At 39.4% G+C, this 23,734-nt stretch overlaps 2 protein-coding genes across 2 annotated transcripts; both read right to left on the bottom strand.

Moving 5' to 3' along the window:
• Positions 1-369: 369 nt before the first annotated feature.
• LOC133928501 (protein MAEA homolog) lies at positions 370-5,099 on the bottom strand. Its single transcript, XM_062374849.1, has 7 exons — positions 4,718-5,099; positions 4,346-4,540; positions 2,646-2,768; positions 1,549-1,734; positions 1,095-1,228; positions 789-975; positions 370-711 (listed from the first exon to the last, which is right to left on the bottom strand). The coding sequence occupies exons 1-7, from the start codon at positions 4,994-4,996 to the stop codon at positions 610-612; spliced, it is 1,206 nt and encodes a 401-aa protein (XP_062230833.1). The 5' UTR covers positions 4,997-5,099; the 3' UTR covers positions 370-609.
• Positions 5,100-10,722: 5,623 nt separating this feature from the next.
• LOC133928500 (leghemoglobin reductase-like) lies at positions 10,723-14,632 on the bottom strand. The gene is made up of 2 exons (XM_062374848.1): positions 14,276-14,632; positions 10,723-12,419 (listed from the first exon to the last, which is right to left on the bottom strand). Exons 1-2 carry the CDS (start codon positions 14,531-14,533, stop codon positions 11,169-11,171), a joined length of 1,509 nt encoding a protein of 502 aa, XP_062230832.1. The 5' UTR covers positions 14,534-14,632; the 3' UTR covers positions 10,723-11,168.
• Between the last annotated feature and the right edge of the window lie 9,102 nt (positions 14,633-23,734).

Below are 23,734 nucleotides of genomic sequence, written 5' to 3'. Positions count from 1 at the left end.
TGGAAACAAACTTCCATGGTTCACTATGAAGTCCTGTTCAAAATTTGCGGCAAAAATCAGTTTGATACTTCAATGGAGTTTGAAGTGGTTTGTGAAGACCTTCCTGTGTTTAATTCTTGGACAAGGACCTCGCAGTCTGACATGAATCATATCCTTGGCAAAAACCTGTGATCTTGCAATATGATCTGCTAGCATAAAGGCAATCGCTTTGATGGACATTTTGATTGGGTCTGAAGCTTCCCGGTTTAAAACATGCTGTGAAATGCTGAAGCCAACCAAGCACCACACTATTGAAGCACAAACACTTTGCATATTTGAACTGAGAAATGGGGTTGAGACTCTCCACTGGTTCCCCTTTCTATGTAAAGCTGGGTAAATTTGCAACTAAATTTGTTTAAACTTATAATGTGCATGGCAATGAGTATTACTCCACTTTGGCAGGCACTTGACCATGAGAAACGGTAGCTTCAAAGACGCGGCAATCAAGAGGGAGAAGAAGCATTCCAACCAGTTTTGCTTTGCAGGATTAACTCAATCTAACTTAACATGACGCAGCTGATCATTCTATGTACATTCAGACTCCAAGACACACAAATCAGAGTCTCACAATTACGAGATGAAAGCCCTGACGCAATCTTCGAATTTGCAAACGTCTCCTGTCCTGGGGCATGTGATATTGCCATCATTTTTCTTGGACATCTCTTCAAGAGCCTGTGACAGGTATAACACAAGCACTAAGATGGTTTGAACTGACGCATTAGCAACAACAGCTCAGCTGAGTTTCTTACCTTCTCGCTATACACATAGCCATTTGGCAGAACCCGTGGCGGGTTTTCGGTGTCCATGAGCTCCTTGGTGATGTAGCATACGAGCTTTGAGTGGTGCTGCTTGGAGAACGGAAGAGGCTCAGCTAGTTTTCTGAAGCCGTCCAGCGACAAGGGGTCTTCTTTGGGGCAGTTACCCTCAGAGCAGAACCTTTGGATGGTCAAGGACAAAATACAAGATACTGTAATCACAAGTTCACGATAATAGCAATTTCTACTGAAATGGTAAAAACTGAAAAACAAAATAAGCACTGATCATGTGAAGGATACGGAGTCTTGAGCGCTGTCAAGCCTGCTTGAAGGTATATGTTCAGCAACGGCTCTGATGTCATGCCGTACAATTTGCAGAACTCTTGCTTAAACTGATCCACAAGATGGTCCCACCGATTTTGATCAAACAAGATCTGCGAGTAAAACGCAAGGCATCAAGTAGGAAATATTTGTACTGCAGCAAAAAGCCAATCCTAGATTCATAATGAACCACTAGTGATCCACTAGGAGTGACCAGAAGACTCCTGGCATGTATAAATTTTTCACAGTCCATGCTTAAGGCAGGAAACAAGATCTAGCTAGGATTAGACTGTTTCGTTGATCCCAGCACAAGACAACTATTGACTAGAACCAAGGATGCTATATTAAACCAGGATTCCTCTAAATCCAGCTGTTATCAGATTCATGATGCAGTGACATACCATAACTGAGAGAACACAGAAAATGCTGCTACCTTGTAAGTAGCACAGTTCGTACTGCTTCTAAAAACCAATGTTGCTGTAACACGCTGCAATTCTTTCATGTGCGTAGCTCCCCAGGGAGCAAGGTATTTTCGAGCATACGCTATAGCCTGTATGAAATTTTTAGCCTTGACAAGTTCCACAAACTCTTGAAGCCTCAATAAAAACTCGAGCTTACTCTGCAGGTCACATAACAGAAGTCACTAAAGCAATAGAACAAAAGAAAGCATTGAAATAAAGTCATAGAGAAGATATATGCTACTAATAAACTAGAAAAAACATGTTCTTTGGAAAATGGTAACAGGAAACATCACTCATCGTGAAGCCATATATCATTGCAAATGTTGAAATCAATTTATCCATCGTGAAGCAATGAAAGATTTATAAAGATGAAGAATTTCAACAAGTAAATTAACATGTTTAATGAAGGCAAATTTGTCTACAGGACACTAAAAGAATGTGGCTTTGCCTGCAGGACACCCTTATGTTCGATATTGGCTGCTAGACACTACGAAAACATGGTTGTCTCCAGGACACCGCAGCCATTAAAATAATATTATCTGGCTGAGGGAGGAGAGAGAAGGTTAGAGAAAAAATAATTTTGCCCTTCCTCAGTTCTTCTCTCAAATGCCGGTTGGAGTGGTTGGTGTAGCTCTCCACGGCCAGGATCTCAAGCACGCTGTTGCCGATGGTAGCCACCATGGCCAACCAGCGTTCGAGAAAAGAAGAATCGAGGAAGGGCAAAACCATCTTTTCTCTAACCTTCTCTCCCCCCCCCCCCCCTCAACCGGATAATATTATTTTAATGGCTGCAGTGTCCTAGAGACAAAAACCACATTTTCACATTGTCCTGCAGGCTGCAGCCAATATCGAACATATGGGTGTCCTATAGACAAAGCCACATTCTTTTAGTGTCATGTAGACAAATTTCCCTTTAATGAATTATCAGAACTATTACTGGTAAAAAATTAATGAAATCGCAGCATTCACCACATCACTAGTGTTCTATCATATGCTCAGATTCATTGCCGCAGCTCACTGTTATGCTGATGGAAGAAACAAATGATAAAGCTGCAAAAAGTCAAACAACCTTTGATTTCTTTAACCGAGACTTGTTTTCTGCACACCAAGCTAAAGCAGGAGCAATTTCCTTATTCTGAAGAGAATCAATTACTCTTTTTGCATCTAGGAAGACATCAATATCAACGAGGTCCTGCATATCAAATTATTAACAGTTGACAAGTTAGGTTAGGTTCAAAAGAGTATCCAGGAAAATAAGATCTGGCTCCATAATAAAGCAGTGGGTACTAATCAGTTTTGGTTCCATGCATGATTTGAAGGATAACCGCTCTCATTTAGATACTGAATCAATAATATCAAAAACACATGTCAGCATATTAGACTGCTGCTACATAATTATGGTATGGCTTTGGTTCAGGGAAACTAGGCGTTGGCGCCCTAGGGCAGGCTGGTCAAGAGAGGAGGGAGGCCGACGGCACCAGGAAGGTGGCCGGTGGCAGCTGTGCACACGGGTGAGGGAGAGAGGGAGACCAGAGAGCTGAAAGCTGAGAGGATAAACCTCTTTAATTATTACTTGATAATTGAGGAACCCCTGGCCTTATATTTCTAACCGGGGACTCGGTACAGATCCCATCTATTGTGGGTGAACCCTTCCTACCTTAAACAAGAGATATAATTCTATTCTTTAAAAGATAACTTCCTAATCTACTAGAGTCCGGAGTCTTCCTAATTAAGAGGTAACTTGCCAACCAAGTTGGTGGGCCCTCCTGGCCGTGCGGCTGGCGGCAGTGGCACTAGGGTTGCCACCCTAGGGTGGCGATGGCAACCTTGGCCGCTGCCCGAACTGGGTCGCCAAGCCCATAACAATTACATATAGCTGGATATCACAATATAAGTGCCAAAGAAATAGAAATAACTTATGCCTTTACATTTCACAGACATTGAAGGAAATAAACTCTTAACCAAATAAAAACAGGAGAAAACTAGACACCAAAATGTTACAGAACAGCATAAATAAACACAATAGAATCCCATTGAAATTCAATAAGGGAGGCCATACAAGCCTATGGTGAGATCAGCTAGACAGCTACTAATGCAATCTACTTTGTTTGGCAGGAGGGATCCATACATGATATGATAGCAGATGAAAGGTCAACTGGAACTGAACCACACAGACAATCAATAATCAAGATATTGTGGAGGCAAGAACCTTCTTGTAAGAGTTGTGACCCAAACATGAGGTGAATCGGAAATTCATATCATTGGATTCAAAATTTCAGAAATTTTATACAGGCTTTTTAAAAGATATATCTTCTTTGCAAGATACTTACTTCAACAATCAAGATAGATCAATTCGGTATCAATGTGGCACGCTCTAAGTGTATACCTTGTTGAAGGTCAGTTCAAAACAATATGTCAGCAACATTGATAGTCTCTGCCTATTTGCTGGTGCAAAACTAGATTTCGGTTCTTCGAAAGCTAACATCCTCCTGCTCCCAAATTTCTAGGTTGACATTCTCAAGCCAAAATCGCACATTGACACAAACCAAAAGTTCTTTCTTACTGTCAGGTTATGCTCACTGAATCACTAATGTCTGTACCTGCACTGTACTTTACAACCACTAGCCATAGTACGCATAGGCATCATTTCTAAATCACCCATAAACCTATTGGGCAAACGAGTCAGGGGGAACAAACTACAAGACTACATGAGTTAATCAAATCACTTCTTGGGATGCTCTTCCTGCCAAGTGCCAGCCATTGTTATACCTGAATACCGGAAGTCTCGGCAAGTTTGGCGGCAGTATCGTAGTACGACATCCGCAGCATGTAATCGACTAGGATCCGCTTCAGCCGCATGTCCTCCCACTCGACGTCGTCGCAGGCGCTCACGGTCGACAGCCGGTTCAGCCGCGCCCGGCACCTCTGCACCTGCAGCTCCTCCGCCCGCGCGCCCTCCTCCATCTGGAAGGCATCAAGAACCAATACATCACTAAGTAAACATCAACAAGACACGATTTTTCCTTGAGTAGAATCCAGAAACAAGAACTGATGAATCAAAAGGTTAAGTTCTTCCCCAAGCCATGTATGATTCGGCGAGATAGGTAGGGGGAGTGGATCCGGGAGGGATAGGGGCAGTGCCTTGCGCTTGAGGCCGTGGAGGCGCGAGACGAGGGAAGTGAGGTGGTCGACGGCGGCGGCGCTGCTCCCAACGGGTGTGGAGGAGGCGGATGAGAGGACGGCGGCGATCTCCTTCTCGGCGAGGCGGTGATTGGAGCGGACGGTGGACCGGAGGGCCTCCAGGGGCACGCGCACCAGCTGGTGCTCCAGCCGCACCGACTCCGCCGCGCGCGTCTGCCGCCCTGCCGCCACCGATGGCGCCGGCGACGCGAGCGATGGCGTGTCGATGGCCATCTCCATCGCTGCTTCTTCCCCTCTTTTCGGGGTCAGAAAGAGGGAGAGAGGAGAGAGAGTGCTGTGGATAGCTGGAGAACAAGAGAAGAAAAAGGATGAAGGAGAAGAGGTTTGTGACCGATGCTTATAAGCTGATTGTATTTTAGTTCTCTGGATTCTGGATTGAGATGTGATTTGGGGCTTGTAATTAAGGCCAATAAGCTGTTTAGAACGTAGAAATTTTACATAAAATAGTCCAATTCCTATATGAATCGGGATCTTCTGTTATGAAAGGGCCAAGTTAGTAACTATCGCACGCAAACATAAAACATATTAGAAATAGTGTCAGCGAACCATCTTTTAATCATCGATGTGTTGAAAACTATTCATATTAATCACATGAAATTGCTATCAGAAGTTTTTTACAACCTACTAGATTTCACTCCTCACCATTTTCTTGTTCACCATGATAAATTTTACGTGTCTCCACTATTGTCTCAACTTTTTTAGTATAAAAGGAGTTTTTTCTCTTGTTCCATTGACATGAAACCGAACCATTATCATCATTTCCAAAAGCTTCAAAAGGAAGCATCAGCGAACTCAGCTGCCTATACTACCCAAAATAATATAAGAGTTAGAAATATGAAAATTGCTACCCAAAGTTCCCTACTAATGCCGTGACAAAAAGGTTCTAATCACCCTCATCTGACTTTGATTTGTCAGCGGAACCAATATTTTCAGTTGTAGTCAACTACCATCCGAGCTTCGGGACTTCCTGCGCCATCTTCATAACCAACGTCAAACAGCGATCCACCTTCGTCAGCCTTGACTCCAGGCACAAACCTCGCCAGTTCTTCAATGTCCCTAGAATCTTGCTCCATACTGTATTCATTCCACACCAGGCTTGCCCCTGAAAACACATATTATTATGATATTTTCATAAGTCCAACAAACAGCTGAAGTTACTATATTTAGTTCAGTATGCCTGTTATTACTAATCCACCAGCGTCCTATAAATTCAAAATTATTAATCATTGGAATGTTAAATCACACAGTAACCCAAAACCAAATTTAATAAGCTACCAAGCAATAAAAAACAAATAATGAATACTTTCAATTTTAGAGCAGAAAAGGCAGGTTCCCTTATTTAGCAAGCCACATCCTAGGATAGCCACTAATAGTATGGTTATCCATCGTGCCACTATCAGTCGCTTCATCCATCCATACCCTCTGTAACATCTACACTGCTTCAACACCCTATTCTCCGACATCATGCCCACTACCCTCATTCGTTTTCATAATCACTAATGTCGCCACTACCCCTCTCTTTCTCTAAGGTTTCGGATCGATAACCTCCTGTTCTTAAATCATAACCCTAACTATAATTCTAAACCCAAATCTATCTTTTCAACTATAATTGGCAAGTGACTATTATTTAGCTATTTGCCAACCTAGTTAATGTTCACTATATAGCAAAAGTCTAGATCCATTTGGGAGGGGATAAAATTGAGAAATTTTGTTAAACATTCATCGGAGGGTTCTTTAGTTTAGTATTAGTGGCGGAGCGTGACTATAGATTAAGAAGGAGCCAGTATTTAAAAGATGATGAATTGCATTATGAAGGGGTGACCGTTTCCATGTTTAACTAACTAGCTAATTAAGTAAAATGCTCAATAGTTTCTCCAAGGATTTGTAATTTTGAGGATAGGCTATGGCCCCTCGTGATCCTCACATAGCTCCGCCCCTGCTTACTATGTCTAATTTCAAAGGTGCAGTAGAGACTGACTAAAAATAAAAATTCAACACACTGGTTACAAAAGCAAATATAGGTTCTATTCATTTAGATTATCATAATTAAAATATTCTTGTTTTGCCGTCATCCATCCAAGCACCATTTTAACATTTTTATGTGTTTTTACGATTCTCTGTGTTTGCATAAGCATTTATCACGTCCATGCATTTCTTCCATATCGCTAAGCTATGCTATTCCTGCACTTGAAGGTAGCTGTTTTCATTGACCTCAATAAATTATGTCATGGTTTGAACTATAAACAAGTATATAATAGTTGTTCCTGCATTTGGAGGTTGTTTTGTACACTTTGCTCTTGTTTGGAACGTGATTGGGAAAGCTCCGTGGATTCATTTGTTGTTGTTGCTTTTTGCTTAAAGCAGCTCCGTGGATTCATTTTTGGTTGTTGCTTTTTGCTTAAAGCTGTAGGAACAAGATTGATAATTAGAGAGGTGAATAGATAGCTTAATAAATTTATTATAAAATCGATAGTCTTTTCATATTTGAATCACTCAATATATTTTAAAACTCAAGCAGAAGTAAAAATACAAAGAAGTTTTAACAAGAGAAAATCTAGACAACAAAACTTCACGGATGATATATGAAATATAGGTTCTATTTAAGATCAGTCTACGTGTCTTAGCTCTTAAAAGATCATAACTTGTAAAGAAAAAAAATAAACACCAATCAACAAAACTCTCCAAATTAATTATCTACAGGCAAGATAATTCAAGACTCCATCACATAAGCGTGTGTATGTGAATTTTATGTCTCTAGCAACTAGAAGAATGACCTCACAAGTGTTGAAATTTTAACCCAAAAATCAAAACAAAAATTAAATCCGAAAACCAAAAAACTTGCAAACTTGCAAGGGAACCAATAGAGGGAAACTAGAAGTAGATGAGCATAATAACATAAATAAAAATAAACTTTATTACAGTAGAGAACAGCCTTATTTTAGACAGATTATAAAGATTTTTTCTCACAATGCTCTCATCTAATATATAGGCTAAACACTACTCTTCCTCTCCCCTAAAATCTTAGCACAAGGCTCTCATACGGATGGCACAAGGGACTCAAAATAGCTGGTTCATCTCCTCCCATAGCCCTACACATCTATTTATAAGCTTAGTAAACTTGATCTCTAAGTTTTCTAGCTTTTTTCCTAAAATACACATATCTTATAGTACACTCATACATATCACTGAGGATATTTTAGTCTATTTTCTTCTCAATTCATCAAACAACCGCGCGCGTCTTCACGACTTAGCTTCACCTCAATACAAGCTTCACGATGGTGTCACGTACTCCTCTAGTCCTTCCATAATTTTGAGATCAAATCACGAAATCCTAGCACACTTCTCAAAGCGTAACTCTTCACTTGCTTACACCTTAAGCAAGCGTTTTGATATCGACGCGTGTACTCCGTCCTACGATCATGACCGCCAGCAAGTCTCTCCAGCTCTCGATCCCTCGGACCACCTTGTTACTTGCACTAGTATCCCCTTTGTTTGACGTTATCAACATATCGTCTCTATCCATCTTTCATACTTTGCTTGACCTTCACGTGTTTAGCTATGATCACCCTTGACTCCCCCTAGCCTCCCTGATCGTCCAGCACCGAGCACTCCGCTTGACCCTGATAATCCCACCGTCGATCACCAAATTGCATCTATCACCTGCACACCATAAGACAAGTAAACACATATCCCTAACTCTAATTCAAGTTAGTTCATAATCAATATGCTCAAATAAAATCTCAAATCAATTCAAATCACATCAAAGCTCCTGCAAAGCTGAAGATCATCGAATCAAATAAATATCAATATCAATCACTCATCATAGTTAAACCAAAGCACATTTCACTTTGATTTCTCAAAAGGTTTTCTCCACATATGATGTGGCATATTAGAATTTACAAATAACCCAGTAAAAAAAATCAATTCAATTTTGTATCAAATAGCTACAAAGCAAAGTCATCTGTAGAATCACCCAATTTCCTAGGTGTTGCCTTGTTCTAGGAGGTAGAAAGGTCGAGTACATGTGCAGCAGCGAGCACAACTTTTGTTTTGCTGATGCCGTATAAGAGCAACTCCCAGCATTCATCCCACTCGATAGCTAAAACGAGAAAAAATCAATCTCCAACAAAACCTCTATCCTCCACGCCATTTTAGCTCACACGCCATCCCCTCCTCCTCGCATGCCACATCTAGCGTCCCTCTCCCCGCACGCCATCCTTCTCTCGCGCCGCTTTCACGCGCTCGTCTCGCTTGTCGACTCCGTCTTCTTTCACGTCAACTGCGTCATCCCTGACGACCTGCCACCACACGTCGGCTCCCTGCAGCAGCAAAAGGCACCAGGGGCTACTGCAGCGGTGCCCCTCGCGCAGGGGCGCACATCGCATGGCTCCTGCTCGGCGGCATCGCCAGCGCATCCAGGCGCTCGGCTAGATCCTCTCTCCTGCCGCGGTGATCGTCTCCGGACGCTCCGCACCACAACTCGCCTCCCTACATGCGCCCGCCGCGGACGTCTCCCACAACTCCCCCTCCGAGGTCCTCCGCTCCTTCAAGGAGTTGCAACGCCTCCGCATCGAGCTACCCACCGGCGAGCTCAGCATCGACGGTGTGCTGCTCAAATGGAAAGCGACTTCGGATCCACCCTCAGCAGCTGTGTCATCCTCGGTGCGTTGTCAATTTCATCCAAGCTGCCGTCACCGTCGAATCCGCCCGAAACTGTTGCTCTGGTGAGGATGAGAAGGAGCGGGCGAGAGAAAAAGAGAGAATGACATGTGAGTCCACGAATATATTGCTAGTTATATAACACTATTAAAAAAATATGAGAGAGAATATAGATGGTAAAATATGGATATGTTATTAGAGTGATGAAGTAATATAGAGATAAAATCTTATAGATAGCAATCCATACGAGGATATGGAGATGGATGTTGTATTATAAATGTGCTGTTAGAGTTACTCTAAATCCACGTTGGGCAATGTTGCGTCAAGCTTGCTTTCACGCTTTCAAGCTGGTGTCTCCTCTTATCTTCGTGTAGTTTGCAGCAAGTATCAAAAACATAATAAAGCGTTTCCTTTTTTACCAGGGGCAACGTTTCATTCAGAGTTTCAGACACCAGCAAACATATCACGAAGGAATGGAAGGACTTCCCTGATGAACAATCAGAGATCAGCATTAGCTGATTCTGAACCGTACGAACTATTAGAGAAAAATTCTTATTTGCCATTAAAAGGTAAGGTAGTTTCTTATTTATTATCTTATAAAATAAACTTTCATATTTACCACTGTTTCTAATTTTATTTTTTCCTCACTCCATTTGATCTATAGAAAAAACATATTTACCTTTAGAGAGGAGAACAATAGTCTCGGATGCAATCACCGATAGCTAATTGAAGTTTATGATTCTTTAGAGGTCGAATATTAGAATGTGATGTACTATAAAGTTATAGACAATTTCTTTATACTTTCATAGGATTTTTAAACGTTGAATTTTAATGAATAGATTAGGAGATATGAACTTCTAAAGTCATGTTATTTGCTGATCATTAGCAGGAGAACCTCATGATTACATTTGTGACTATAATTAGACATGGCAAAAACCATAATTAATTTTTATAGTTGTGAAAAAAATTGTACAGATAATTTTAATGTGCTTATTTGTTGTGTTTCCTATTGTAGAAAAATGGATATGAAAATAATAAGTTAACAGAACTGTAGTGAATACTTCCTTCCTAAGGGCAAATGGCAAATGTATCTTTGTTATAGATCAAATAACAAATGTGTTTTTTTTAGGATAAAATGAATGACAGTAATGAGAAGAATGAAAAATTAAAATCAGTGAAAAATAAAGAAGTTCATTTTGAATGATGGCAAATAGAGAAGCAGCTTATTTTCCGATGGCAAATAAGGAATTTTCTCGGGTGCTGCTCTATGACCACAATCACAAGGGTAGGAAATTAATGCCATTATTAAAAAGAACATCCATAATCCATTCACACAAGACACTAAAATCAAATAGTGCAGTGGATGGAAGGCACAAATCCAGTGCAAAAGGGGATACCATCATGGTGTTCTCCTCCCAGGTATCAACAGAAATGAAACTCTAGTCTAAGGTGTACAGACCCACACCAGGTTTCTACGAATCGATCTGGTGCAGAAGCAGCAAAGAAGAAAACTGCAGTTTTGACACATTATTAGGGAGTGGGGGCAAATGCAGCAGGAAGAATGGGTAGAGAATTTAACAGCGTACACTATATTCTGCGGCAAAGGAGCCCATTCACAGTTTCGCCAAGGAAAAAAGCGATAAAAACTAGATGTTTTCAAGACCGTGCCGATCTAAAATTATTTCAAAATCTTGGGAAGTGTTTTGAGCAGGCAATAGAATAATATCTGGAATCAGATGTGGATAGCCTTCTGGTAAGTCTGCATGCAAGCCTCCTTCAGGGCCTCGCTCACCGTCGGATGTGCGTGACATGTGCGGGCAATGTCTTCACTTGACGCTCCATACTGAAGTGCAAGCACGGCCTCATGGATGATTTCACCAGCATTGGGGGCCATGATGTGTACGCCGAGGATTCTGTCAGTCTCCTTCTCAGCCACTACCTTCACCAACCCTTCAGCGTCATCAATCGCTTTTGCGCGACTGTTTGCGATCAAGGGGAACTTCCCAACCTGGTAGGCCACTCCTGATGCCTTCACCTGTTCCTCTGTCTTGCCAACAGAGGCCACCTCAGGGTGCGTGTACACCACACCAGGTACAGTGTCATAGTCTACATGGCCTTCCTTCCCCGCGATGAACTCAACGCATGCAACCCCATCTTCTTCAGCTTTGTGTGCAAGCATGGGTCCAGGTATCGCATCACCAATCGCATAGACCCCCTTAACATTTGTCATAAAGCGCTTATCGACAAGGATCCTTCCACCCTTGTCTGTCTCAACACCAATGGTGTCCAACCCAAGACCAGCAGTGTATGGGGTTCTGCCAGCAGATACGAGGACAATATCAGCATCCAGCACACTTTGCTCTCCACCAGCTGCAGGCTCCACAGTTAACTTGACACCACTCCCAGAAGTGTCAACCCCAACTACCTTTGTCTTGAGCATGAACTTCATTTTTTGCTTCTCCAACATTCGTTGGAACTGCTTCCTAATTTCTCCATCCATTGATGGGACAATATCAGGAGCAAATTCCACAACAGTGACATCAGACCCTAGCCTGTTCCAGACAGAACCCATCTCTAAACCTATATATCCAGCTCCAATAACAACCAGTTTCTTTGGTGTTTCTGTAAGGGCAAGAGCACCAGTAGATGATACAATCTTTTTCTCATCTATTGTAACTCCAGGGAGAGATTTTACATCTGAGCCAGTAGCGATAATAATGTTCTTTCCTTTCACAGTAGCACTCCCGCCATCAATCAGGTCCACAGATACCTCTGAAGGGGAGACCAACTTCCCAAATCCTTTCACGTAGTCAACTTTGTTCTTCTTGAACAGGCCTTCAATACCTTTTGTAAGACCAGCGACAGCCTTGTCTTTCTGCGCCATCATGGCAGGCAGATCCATTTCAAGATTGGAAAACTTCACACCATGGTGTGCAAAAGAATTCTTTGCCTCATGGTACATGTGTGACGAATGAAGAAGAGCCTGTAATTTTGAAAAACTTGAGTGTCAGCATTGCTACTTAAGCACTTGTGATTTTATTCTTCTGGACACAATGAGGTACTCAGGGAAAATACTATATAGGTTGCAACGAAGTATGTTACTGAAACCATGATTATGAAAAGAAAACAAGCAGGCATTGCTCACATAACAGCCAAGAAGAAACCCAGATAAATCAGATTAAAATGCTAGAACCAGCCAAAATATGCACTTATAATTTTACATTTGCAGGTTTTTAGATATGCTAGTTCAAACATAATAACCAAGTCATTAAACTGGTAACTGAGCAAAGGTTCCAGCAGCATGTGTTTGAGCAACCAAATCTCAGAATATTTATCTGGCTTCATAAGGTTTTACATGAAAATTTTCACATGTGAGTTCAAATATGGAAGAAAAAAAAAAACAGAAAACACACCAAGAGATGTATAGAATCAGCAAAAAGATTAGAAAGCTGAGTCACTAATACTAACTTCACAAGGGTGAGCATGGTACAGTTCATGGAAGTACACAATATATGATTTTAGTTGAATACTATCAGTATCAGGAGTGAAAACAAGATCTGGCAGCCCTATGTGAACGAAAATACTCTTACTCCCATCATTGAGAAGCTAGAAGAGCAACGAAGTACCACAACAGATGAGAAACGAAAACCACAAAGCTGAAGCTCTCAAAGTGCTTGAATTTGGCATCTAGCTTCTACTCTAGGAAATTGCGAATTGCAGTTGACATTTTTTCCACCCCATAACTAGAAGGGAGTTCCAAATGTGTGACATTGTATTGGATAAATATAATAGCACTTCAAACCAAATATTGAGGCTAAATATCCCTCTAGATTCATTAGAATGCACAAAAAAGAAAAGAATAAACTCCAAGTTCTCTATCGGATCATGTCAGTTGAAACCAGCCTAATTGCCTCGCTCCTGGACTCCAATCAGCAACGTGAAGCCTAACACCTAAACAAACAAAGAGCTATTGACAAACCTTCCAACTACATGCTTAATGATAACCACCCAGAAAGGAAATTGAGCATTTTACAATGAGGAAGGATGTGAACTTAAGAAGTAGATTAGCAGTATAATTGTAGAAAAAATTATGAAATAACCCAACTCAGATTACTTACAAGTCATAATAGGCTAGTACATAAAAAACAATTGACATGCTATGCTCATCGAGTTCTATTTGATATTTACACCTCATGTTATTGTCAGCAACATATACTAGCAGACACCTGGAGTTGTCACACAATAATTGAATTTGAGAGGTCAAAAGGCTCCACAACTTTCCCCTTTGCTCTTAAGTTACTAGAATTCTGATCCACAGACAAGAACTCAAACCTACTTCTAACACATTTACCACTCATGGGCATCATCCTCAATCACATATTCACATGACATGGCTAATGTTACAATTAAGATCCAAATGACGCATCACCCCACAACCAGATTGAAGGAGAAAGTCACCAAAATTACACTCTCACAGTCTCACCAACACAGCCACAATCAATTCTATAATCACCCGCACCTGGAGCTGGTAACCTCATCGGCAGGGTCCCGAAAGCAAATCGCAGCAAGCCAGCAGCTACGACAAAAGAACAATCCGACACCTAAATATCTCTCAATCAAACTAATCATTAAGAACCAAGCATGGGATTCAAATGAGCCGTTAAAACGCCTCCCTACTAGGACCGACGAAATCAACGCAACAGCCTACAAACGCAAACCCCAGCGCCCAAATCGCCGCACAAGAACGCGCGGATCTACGAGCTCCGAGCCTAGCAACACGAACGCGTCCATACACCCAGATCGCGGTACGGAGAAGGGGAGGGGAGGAGACGGCAGTACCTTGGACGGGATGCAGCCGACGTTGAGGCAGGTGCCGCCCAGTGTGCCCCGCTTCTCGATGCAGGTGGTCTTGAGCCCCATCTGCGCCGCCTTGATCGCCGCCACGTACCCGCCGGGCCCACCGCCGATCACCACCACGTCGCTCTCCTCCCCCGACGCTGCGTACCCCCTCAGCGCCGACGCCCACGCCGCCGCCTGCGGCCGCCGCAGGAGCAACGCATCCGCCGCGCGCCTCCTCGCCAAGCTCGCCATCGCCATCTCGCGGTCGCGGGCTCCTTCCTTTGTTTTTTTTTATTATTTCCTTTTTTCCGTCTCGTTTGTTGGGTTCTGACCTTTTGCGCAAGAAAGAAGACAAAGGACAGAGTTGTAAATACAAGGAGTAGTGCATATATACTGTACATACTCACACCATTACACATACATACTTACACAATTTTTAATAAATATGAAGATACAGAACTTAAAGATCAATAAAATTACCACATATATTTCGTTGTCAACAGCAACATCACCTATTAGTGATAAGGGGGAAAAATCTAACCTTGAAACCATCATGGTCCTTTAACATGTCTTTGATTAGGATGCAATACTTTTGCCTCTTTGATTATAGAAATAAGTCTACTTCATCCCTATCTATTGATATTGAGGTTCGTCTACTTCACTTTCTTACCTATTAAATCATCTAAATAACTCTTGAACTATCTAAAATCGTCTAAATTTCTATAGGTGCAAAAGAGACAGCCTGTAAAAAACCTATTAACAGAGATGGTCCACTTAAGAAATTGTCTCTGGAAACTTATTACCACATACAATTTAATTAAGGAATAGTATATGATAATATATTTTCACAGGCGATTCCTTAAGCCGGACCACCTCTAGTAATAAATTTTCAGAATTGATATTTTTTCTTAAAAAACCAAAAAAAATGCACCCGAGAAACCCTGCGTCTGTGCCATCGCAAATCACAAGTCACACGATTTTTCGCGTGCGTGCAATTCGTGGCACTCGAACCTGGGACCTCTCAGCACAGGCGATACGTACTTACCATTCCACCACATAAGTACTAGTGATACTAGTAGTATAAGCAATCTTTTTTATCTCTTCTGTTTGAAACTTTAAACAATTATTTGGACATATAAATGACTTCAAATGAAAAAAAAATACTTACAGAGTTGTAGATCTCATCGGGGCTACAATTTTCATATAAAGTCTGTCCTCATGCAACTTAGTATGAAAAAGTTATGAATTTTTACAACCCATTTCAAGAGGCGGTTTTTGCAACCCATTACCAGAGACAGCTCATATAAAGAACCGCCTCTGGAAATGAGTTGCAAAAATTTATAATTTTTTCATACGAAGTTAGATGAGGATAAACTGGTGAAAATTGTAGCCCTTGAGGAGATCCATAATTTTGTAGTTGAAATTTTTTTTCATTTGAAGTCATCATCAGATGTCCAAATAATGATAAAACAAAATATGTATATGAGTCTAATCTTAGTGAGAGGACTCTAAGAAAATCAAAACTGATGATGGAAAAGGAGTTATTTCCACTTTTATCTTTACTAGTGGGAGCAAAACCTATCTCAAGAGTGCTTTCTCTTTAAGGCTTATGTATGATCATTCTCAGTCTGTCCCTCCCAAGGTTTAAGGTTCTGTACACCCATTTGAATATGGCTCAAACTATTGATGAGATTTGATATTTCACCATCTGATAATGACTTTAAATAAAAAAGTTTTCAACTACAAAGTTGTAGATCTCGTCGATGGCTATAATTTTCATATAAAGTTTATTCTCATCCTACTTCGTATGAAAATATTATGAATTTTTGCAACCTATCACCAGAGACGGTTCACATAAGGAACTAAATTTAGAAATCATCCACATTACCTGAGTCAGTTCATATAAGGATCCGCCTCTGAAAATACCCTTTTACACAAGCACCTTCTTATTTAGGCCGCCTAGTAATCATCCAATTTTCAGAGTCAGATCACATAAGGAGCCGCCTCTAAAAATGATATTTTACACAGACTGTTCACATAAATAACCATTTATAATAATCAACTCATTTGCGCAGACGGTTGTCGTAAGCAGCCGTTTATGGAAATTTATTTCCACGGATGGCTCAAAACCACAGGGACCTGCTTAGAAGGTTTGTCATTCAAGTCTCCTATGGAAAGGCACCCGGTTGTCCAAAAAATAGTTTTCATACTAGTGGTTTCAGAGCTGTTTTGCCCATGTGAACAGTGTCTGACACCCCTAAAATGTCTCCTTCCTTTCTCTGATCCAATGGGAGACCTTGCCAACCTCCAAAAATCTTAGGATGATTTTTGTGAGATACTATAATTCATATGCCACTAATTTTAATTGGTTTGGCCTAAAAAGTCTGAGCCAAATTCAAATTGAAATTCTTAAAATTTACAACCTTTTCTAACTTGCTCTAATTTATAAGGCTTCAAAATAGTTCCATAAAATCTGAAACAATTCACTAATATTCTTAATAAGCCATGGAATAATTTCTAAAATTATTTCAACCCTATATTACATAAAAATTTTGTGAGTTCCTTCACAAGTTCATTCTTGGCACAAGTATTTCCTTTATAAATTTCTTTTATGTCTTAACTCAAAATATAGGGTAAACTCCTCTAGATTCTTGAATAAACTAAGTGCATATTACAGGTAGTTCAAGTACTTAGATGTATATATTTAGGAGGAGATCATCCTATGTTTTGTGCTAGGAGACTATTCTTTCTTCAAGTGAAATTTGTGTTTAGTCTCTTAGTGAAATGGAGGGCGTCAGAGACTTGGCTAAATTATTTGAAGATTTATCTAATTGATTAAAGAGGCAAATTATGTGGAATTATATTTATTATCTATCTAATGATATTATATGAAGGTAACATTCTATCACAATATCTTTAAATTCATAGTCTTTATCTTTGTAATAGATTTATTATTCTACACAGTTTTCTAGAATTTACAGAATTTGAAATATCCAAGTTTAGCTTGGAAGTTTCAGATACTGGAAGTTCCTAACTCTTTGCATGTGTAGATGTTGTATCTATACTTGTTTAGAGTTTATACTTATCCTAGCATGTGTAGACCTTATTTCATATCCTAGCATGTCTTGATTGCTTGCTAAGTGTGCTATGAATTTATTCATAGAGCATCTAGCTTTCCTTACTAACTAGTATGTGTTATATAACTAGAATGTATAGGATACACTGTGTCTTATTGTAATTACATACTTGTGATATCTACATATACCATTGCTTTCTTACAATCGGTAGTAATACAAGTGGTAATCCTTGTTGATCATTTTTTGTTTAATTTTTGCTTCTAAGTGATTTCTTTCTTTATGAAAGATTTCATTTAACTCCTATGTTAGGAAAATTAGTTTTTTGAAGGAAACTTTCCTTTTTGAAGTGTATAGAAGTTTGCTATCTCAATGCTTATATCTTTCTCAATATACTTGATTGAGATAAGCTTTTGAGCATGAATGAAATTCATTTCTTTACATGCTCAATCTATTCACTTAGTTCATTTGTTGAACTTTGTGTGATCATTTGTTGATCTTTTATCTTAGATATAATTTGGATAACTTTTTGATATTTATTTTTCATTTGGTATATTTATTGGTTATATGCCATTTTTTCTGAATTATATCTTTAGTGGACCTTGAAAGTGGTGAGCATGCTCGTTTTAATTTAATTGTTTATATCAATAGCATATTCACTTTGTTTGATCCAACAAATTGAGTAAGTCTCTCTCAAGAGTCTTTAATGGCTATAAGGTGCATAGAGTTTTCTTTTATCTTCAATTGGTGTATATTTTCAATTGATATCTATCTATTGGTATAAACTTCAATTGCTATCAATTCCATATCAATAAGCACCGTTTACTGGAGAGTTTGCTCTATGTGGTGGGTTTTGCTAACCTATTAGGACCTAATAAGTTTGGGGACTAAATTGTACTTAAAAGAGTTTTAGGTACAATAGAGATGCATTGGATGCTTTAATTAATCATGATGAAGGTCTTTTAAAAAAGAAGATTATTTCAATTGGGATTCATAAAGAGTGTCTTTATCTTTTGATTGATATTCATAAAGAAGATTCTCTCCTTCAATCTCAATTGAAATCAAAAGAAGAACCATATCAAAGTAAAGGCAAGTACGGATAAATATGATCTATAACATCAATCCAATGTCATTCTCGCTAACTTATTCTTAATTCATGTAGTTAATGCGAAAGATTTAATCTTGTGTAGATTGCATCATAGCATGAAAAAGACTTAAAAAAATTTGTTTTGCATGCAAGTACTTAAAAATCTCTCTATTGCAAATATGAGCAATTTGAAGTAGCATGTTTTTGTGAGAACTCTATAATCATATTTATAATTCATCCAATCCCAAATATGCAAAAGAATTCATATCAAATACTTGAGTTGCTCTTATATGCAATGTTGATGAAAATAAAAAAAATATTTTGTTTGAAGTTTTTAGTCCGCTTTAAATTGGCTCTATTGAACATGTAAGCTTATGAGATGTTGACTCTTTGTGATAAATAAAAAATTCATTATAATGTCAACAATATTGCTCTGTTCACATTTTGAGCCTAATCCATTGCACTAGTGTTGTGGATATTGATTTTGGACTAATGCTTGACTTGCCTTCAACTTGAATTTGTTTCAATTGACATATATTTTCAATCAATATCTCTTTATTGGTATACCTTGAAGTCTCAATTAGTATCTCTTGTAGGTATTCAATTGAAATCTTTTGAAGATTTTTAATTGGTATATATCTTCAATTGGTATCTTTGTATCATTTTGAAATCTCTTTTGGCATCTCGTCAAACCTCTTTGTTCCATTATATAACATGATCCCCTCACATAGTTCATAATTGCATAAGTGTATTTGGTTTCACTCAAATTATGAGAAACACACATATCATGAGGAGTTTACACTATATATGGTCATGCACTAGCTTTCGATGATTCATTTTGTGGGATAGAGCTAATATGCATTGGAGGAAAATTTCTCTTTTTGGCAAAATCCTCCAAATTTCTTGTCAAGTTGACGTCAATTGAGGGAGAATTATTTTTGATGATTTTATTTTGGCATTGATGTTAATTGGGGGAGGATTTAGACTAGATGTTATATTTTGTAGGAGAATTTGCTTATGGAGGGGAATTTGTAATAGATGTTATCTTTGTAAAAATGATGTAAATTAGGTGAGTTTTAATTGCAAAACTATGCAACTCATTTTGGGAATTTTGCTTTGCATGAGCATATTCATTTTAATATATATTTTGTCATGCTTGCTTCATATGTATAAAGGAAACTCCATCCAAATTTTGAGATAGATAATATATACAATGATATTCAAGATTCATTCACACATACATAGATTGTAGGGGAGTTTGCTATATATATATATATATATATATATATATATATATATATATATATATGTTTAGTTCTACTAATATCAAAACCTTAATGGTACTTGATGCTAGTCAAGCTAGTTTTGATAACCTCAAATTTATTTTCATAGGCAGCCTGAAACCATAGGGGCCTGCTCAGGCAGTTTGTCATTCGAGCTACCTCTGGAAAGGCACCCGGGCGTCTCAAAAAATAGTTTTCATACTAGTGGTTTTATAGCGATTTTGCCCACATGAACAGTGTCTCACACCCCTAAAATGTCTCCTCCTTTCTCTGATCCAATGGGAGACCTTCCCAATCTCCAAAAATTCTAGTATGATTTTTGTGGGATACTATAATTCATATGCAGCCCATTTTAATTGGTTTTGCCCAAAAAGTTTGAGCCAAATTCAAATTGAAATTCTTAAAATTTGCCACCTTTTCTAAATTTCTCTAATTTTTAAGGCTTCAAAATAATTTTCTAAAATCTAAAAAATTCATTAATATTCTTCATAAGCTATGGAATAATTTATAAAATTATTTCAAGCCCTATATTACATAGAAATTTTGTGAGTTCCTTCACAAGGCATCACAAAATTTAAAATTGTTAAGTTTATTAAGGAGTAATGCCTTGTGAAGGAACTCACAAAACTTCTATGTAACCTAAGGATTGAAATTATTTTGTAAATTAGTCCATGGATTATGAAGAATATTAATGAATTTTATCAGATTTTAGGGAATTATTTTGAAGCCTTAAAACTTAGAGAAAGTTAGAAAAGGTTGCAACTTTGAAGAATTTGAATTTGAATTTGGCTTAGGCATTTTGGACCAAACCAATAAAAATGGGTTGCATATGAATTATAGTATCCCAAAGAAATCATCCTAGAATTTTTGGAGCTTGGGAAGGTCTCCTATTGGATCGGAGAAAGGAGGGATATATTTTAGGGGTGTCGATCACTATTCATGTGGGCAAAACATCTCTAAAACTGCCCCAGAGGTTATTTAGACGGTTTTGGATACTTCAGGGGGAGGGGGTGAAGTAGATGAACCTCAATAGGTGGGTGGGGGGTGAAGTAGACTTATTCCTTGACTATATTCAAATTCAGTTTGAAAATGATTGTATCACTATCTTGAAGCACAATAAATGGTATAGATGGGGTGAATAAGCATTTCCTATCAAGTAAGCTTTACATTGTGCTTCATGGCATACCAGAATCCACCAATTTCTTTTTCGTTTTTGGGCGTGGAGCATTTTTCCTGCTGTTGTCCTTTATATCGACTCACCTCTTTTGTCGCCGACACATATCTCTACAATGTCACCTTCGCCCCCACATTTTGCAAGCAAGGAATGCACAGAGTATGTTGTTCATATTCTACGTGGCATTAGAGGTTTAATATGGAAGGCAAACACCATTTTCTGAGTTGAAAATATGATGTTGAATCTTGGTTGGGCTTACTCTTAAAAGGAGAGAGCTCAACTGACAAACTTTGGGAACAAAGCAACTTTCTAGATGCCTACCTAACTTACTTAGCTTTCAGGGAGGAGCACCAGGAGCTTTGCCAATCAGTTAAGAAAGAATGAAGGTTTTAATGAGCGGACGGCCAAGACTTAATAAAGTGAAGCGAAGCTAGGCACAATGGTCCCCACACAATCGTAAGAGAGTAGAGAGACTCATGCATTTGTACTTCCTTAGGATTTCACTCCGCTAATCCTCACACAAATGTCAAGTTCAACAAGCACAATCAAGCCTTCCCTTTCTAACTGCCATCGCGGTCCCACTCAATAGTCCACACATGTCAGCCTAACAAGCAGAAGACAACTGTACAACCACCAGCACGCACTCCACCATATCGTCCCTAAGGATGGCAATGAGTCGAGTTGGGGCCGGGTGGAGCAAGAACGCATCCAACCTGAAACCCGATTCTTCAAACCTGATCCGACCCCGAAATCAATACTGGACGCAAAAACCCCTGCCCTCGGCCCCGATGGGAACCCGAAACCCGTCCATGTGGGAGGGCAACGTGGGCACGTGACAGGGCTCGTCAGGGAGGGTGGCGTAGGCGAGCGGTGCGAACTCGCCAGAGAGGGCGACGAGAGCTCACGGAGGAGGGCGGCACGGTGAAAGTGCATCTAGCCCCTAAATATGATTTTGGTAATTAATGACAATATATATGGACTAAAAATTATGTTAAGAATTGTTAGTAGGTTATTCCATAAGTGATGCATGGAAAAGAGATATGCATCTAGATGGATGAGCTCTAGGTGATAGGTAAGCTAATGATAATACCTATGGACTAACAATTACATTGATAATTGTTATTAGGGTATTCTATATGATATGCATAAGAAATAAAGCATGGATTCATTGAGAAATGACATGAGTTTAAAGAATTGCATCAAAATCATTGAGGTATTAGTGATGCTCATAAGAAGAAGAATAAGCTTGAAGCATGAAGGCTAAATTACTTATAGAGATCAAGTAACTTAAGGTAAAATATTGTCAATTATGTTTTATGGACTAACTCATGTGCTTTGTGCTTGAGAGTGAGTTAGGGTTAGGATCCATAAGAAGGCATAAGTTGAATTGAAATCCAGTATGCAAAGAGTGAGGAACAAAGATTGGACTCCATATTTGATAAAGTAAATTCATTGAAGATTTCAGATACAAAGTTGTTCTCTGTGGCAAGACAGTGGAAGGCAAGTAAGACTCGGCTATGATAGACCATCTGGTGGTGAAGGACAAGCAAATGGTTTGGCGTCGAAGGACCAATACGGTGGTGAAGAGCGAGTGAAGGCTTTGCGCTAATATCGTGCGAGGCCATGTGAAGTTACAGAAGATTCACATATATCACATGAAGAATCAAGAAGATATGGAGTAAAGACGATATAAAAAATGGCAACCCTCTAAGTTTGAAGGAAAGAAGTGGTACTTAAAGGTATTCAAAGGCTTAAAGTGGTTCAAACGAGTTTTATCTTTGAAATTGAGTATAGGTATGCCGCACTATTAAGAGGGATACAACACAAAGATATTTGTCGTGTCTCAGTGCTCAAAGTACCTTTTTTTAAATCAAGTTGAGAGACACAAATCACCCCAGAACACCGTGAAGTTCTAACTTACTGTGTGTACCCAGTTATTTTGGATGTAACCCAAAAGTTCCGAGTAAGCCAGAACCTCTGGATTAGGATCTGGGCAGGGGTGCTCGGTTTTGCTTTTCTAACTAACTCAGAAGTTCTGGTTATAACCCAAAACTTCCGGGTAGTCGGATGTTCCGGACTAGGTCGGAACTTTCGAATTCTGGTAACTAGCCGGAATCTCCAGATTGAGTCCGGTCTAGGGCTCTCTGTTTTGCGTTCAAGTGTCAACCCGAAAGTTCCGGATTCCACCTAGAAGTTCCGAGATAAGCCAGAAAGTTGCATAACGACTAGTTTTTAGGGGTTAAGTATAAATACCCCCTCACCCTCTCTCTTCATTAGCTGATGGTGCTTCCATGAAAACACTCAAAGCCAAAGCCAATAGAGCTCTCCCCACTCCAATCTAGTGTGAGATTTGAAAAGAAAAGTGAGTTGGGTTGAGACATTGAAAGTTTGAGTGCAAGTGAGCATAACTCCCATCTTGAGTACTCGAGTTCATCGGTAAAAAGTTTGTCATCGCATTAGTTACTTTTGGAGCTTAGAGCACCTAGGCGGCTAGGCATCGCCGGCGAGCACCCAAGGTTATGGTGTGCCGCAGAAAGTTTGTGAATGCTTTGATTTTGCCTCCATAATGGAAGAAATCAAGATTGAAAGCTAAGCTCAAGAGTGATCGAGCTTGGAGAGAAAAATGGTTGAGAGAGATCTGACTCAAGTGTGACCGAGCCTCTTAATGAAGACATAGAACCTCTAGTGGAGGTATCCGAACTTTGAGAAATAAATCGCATGTCTCCTCTCTTGTTTTCTTATTTTTAAGTTCTTGCTTACTATTTTTGCATATTGCTCGTTCTACTTGCTCGTGTGAAATTGATTGTAGGTTCTCTGTGGATCTACTTGGAATTATCTCTT

Source organism: Phragmites australis, chromosome 9, assembly GCF_958298935.1.
Source record: "Phragmites australis chromosome 9, lpPhrAust1.1, whole genome shotgun sequence".
NCBI lineage: Eukaryota > Viridiplantae > Streptophyta > Magnoliopsida > Poales > Poaceae > Phragmites > Phragmites australis.
Note: the sequence above shows the minus strand (reverse complement) of the source record. Positions and strands in the feature narration are given on the sequence as shown.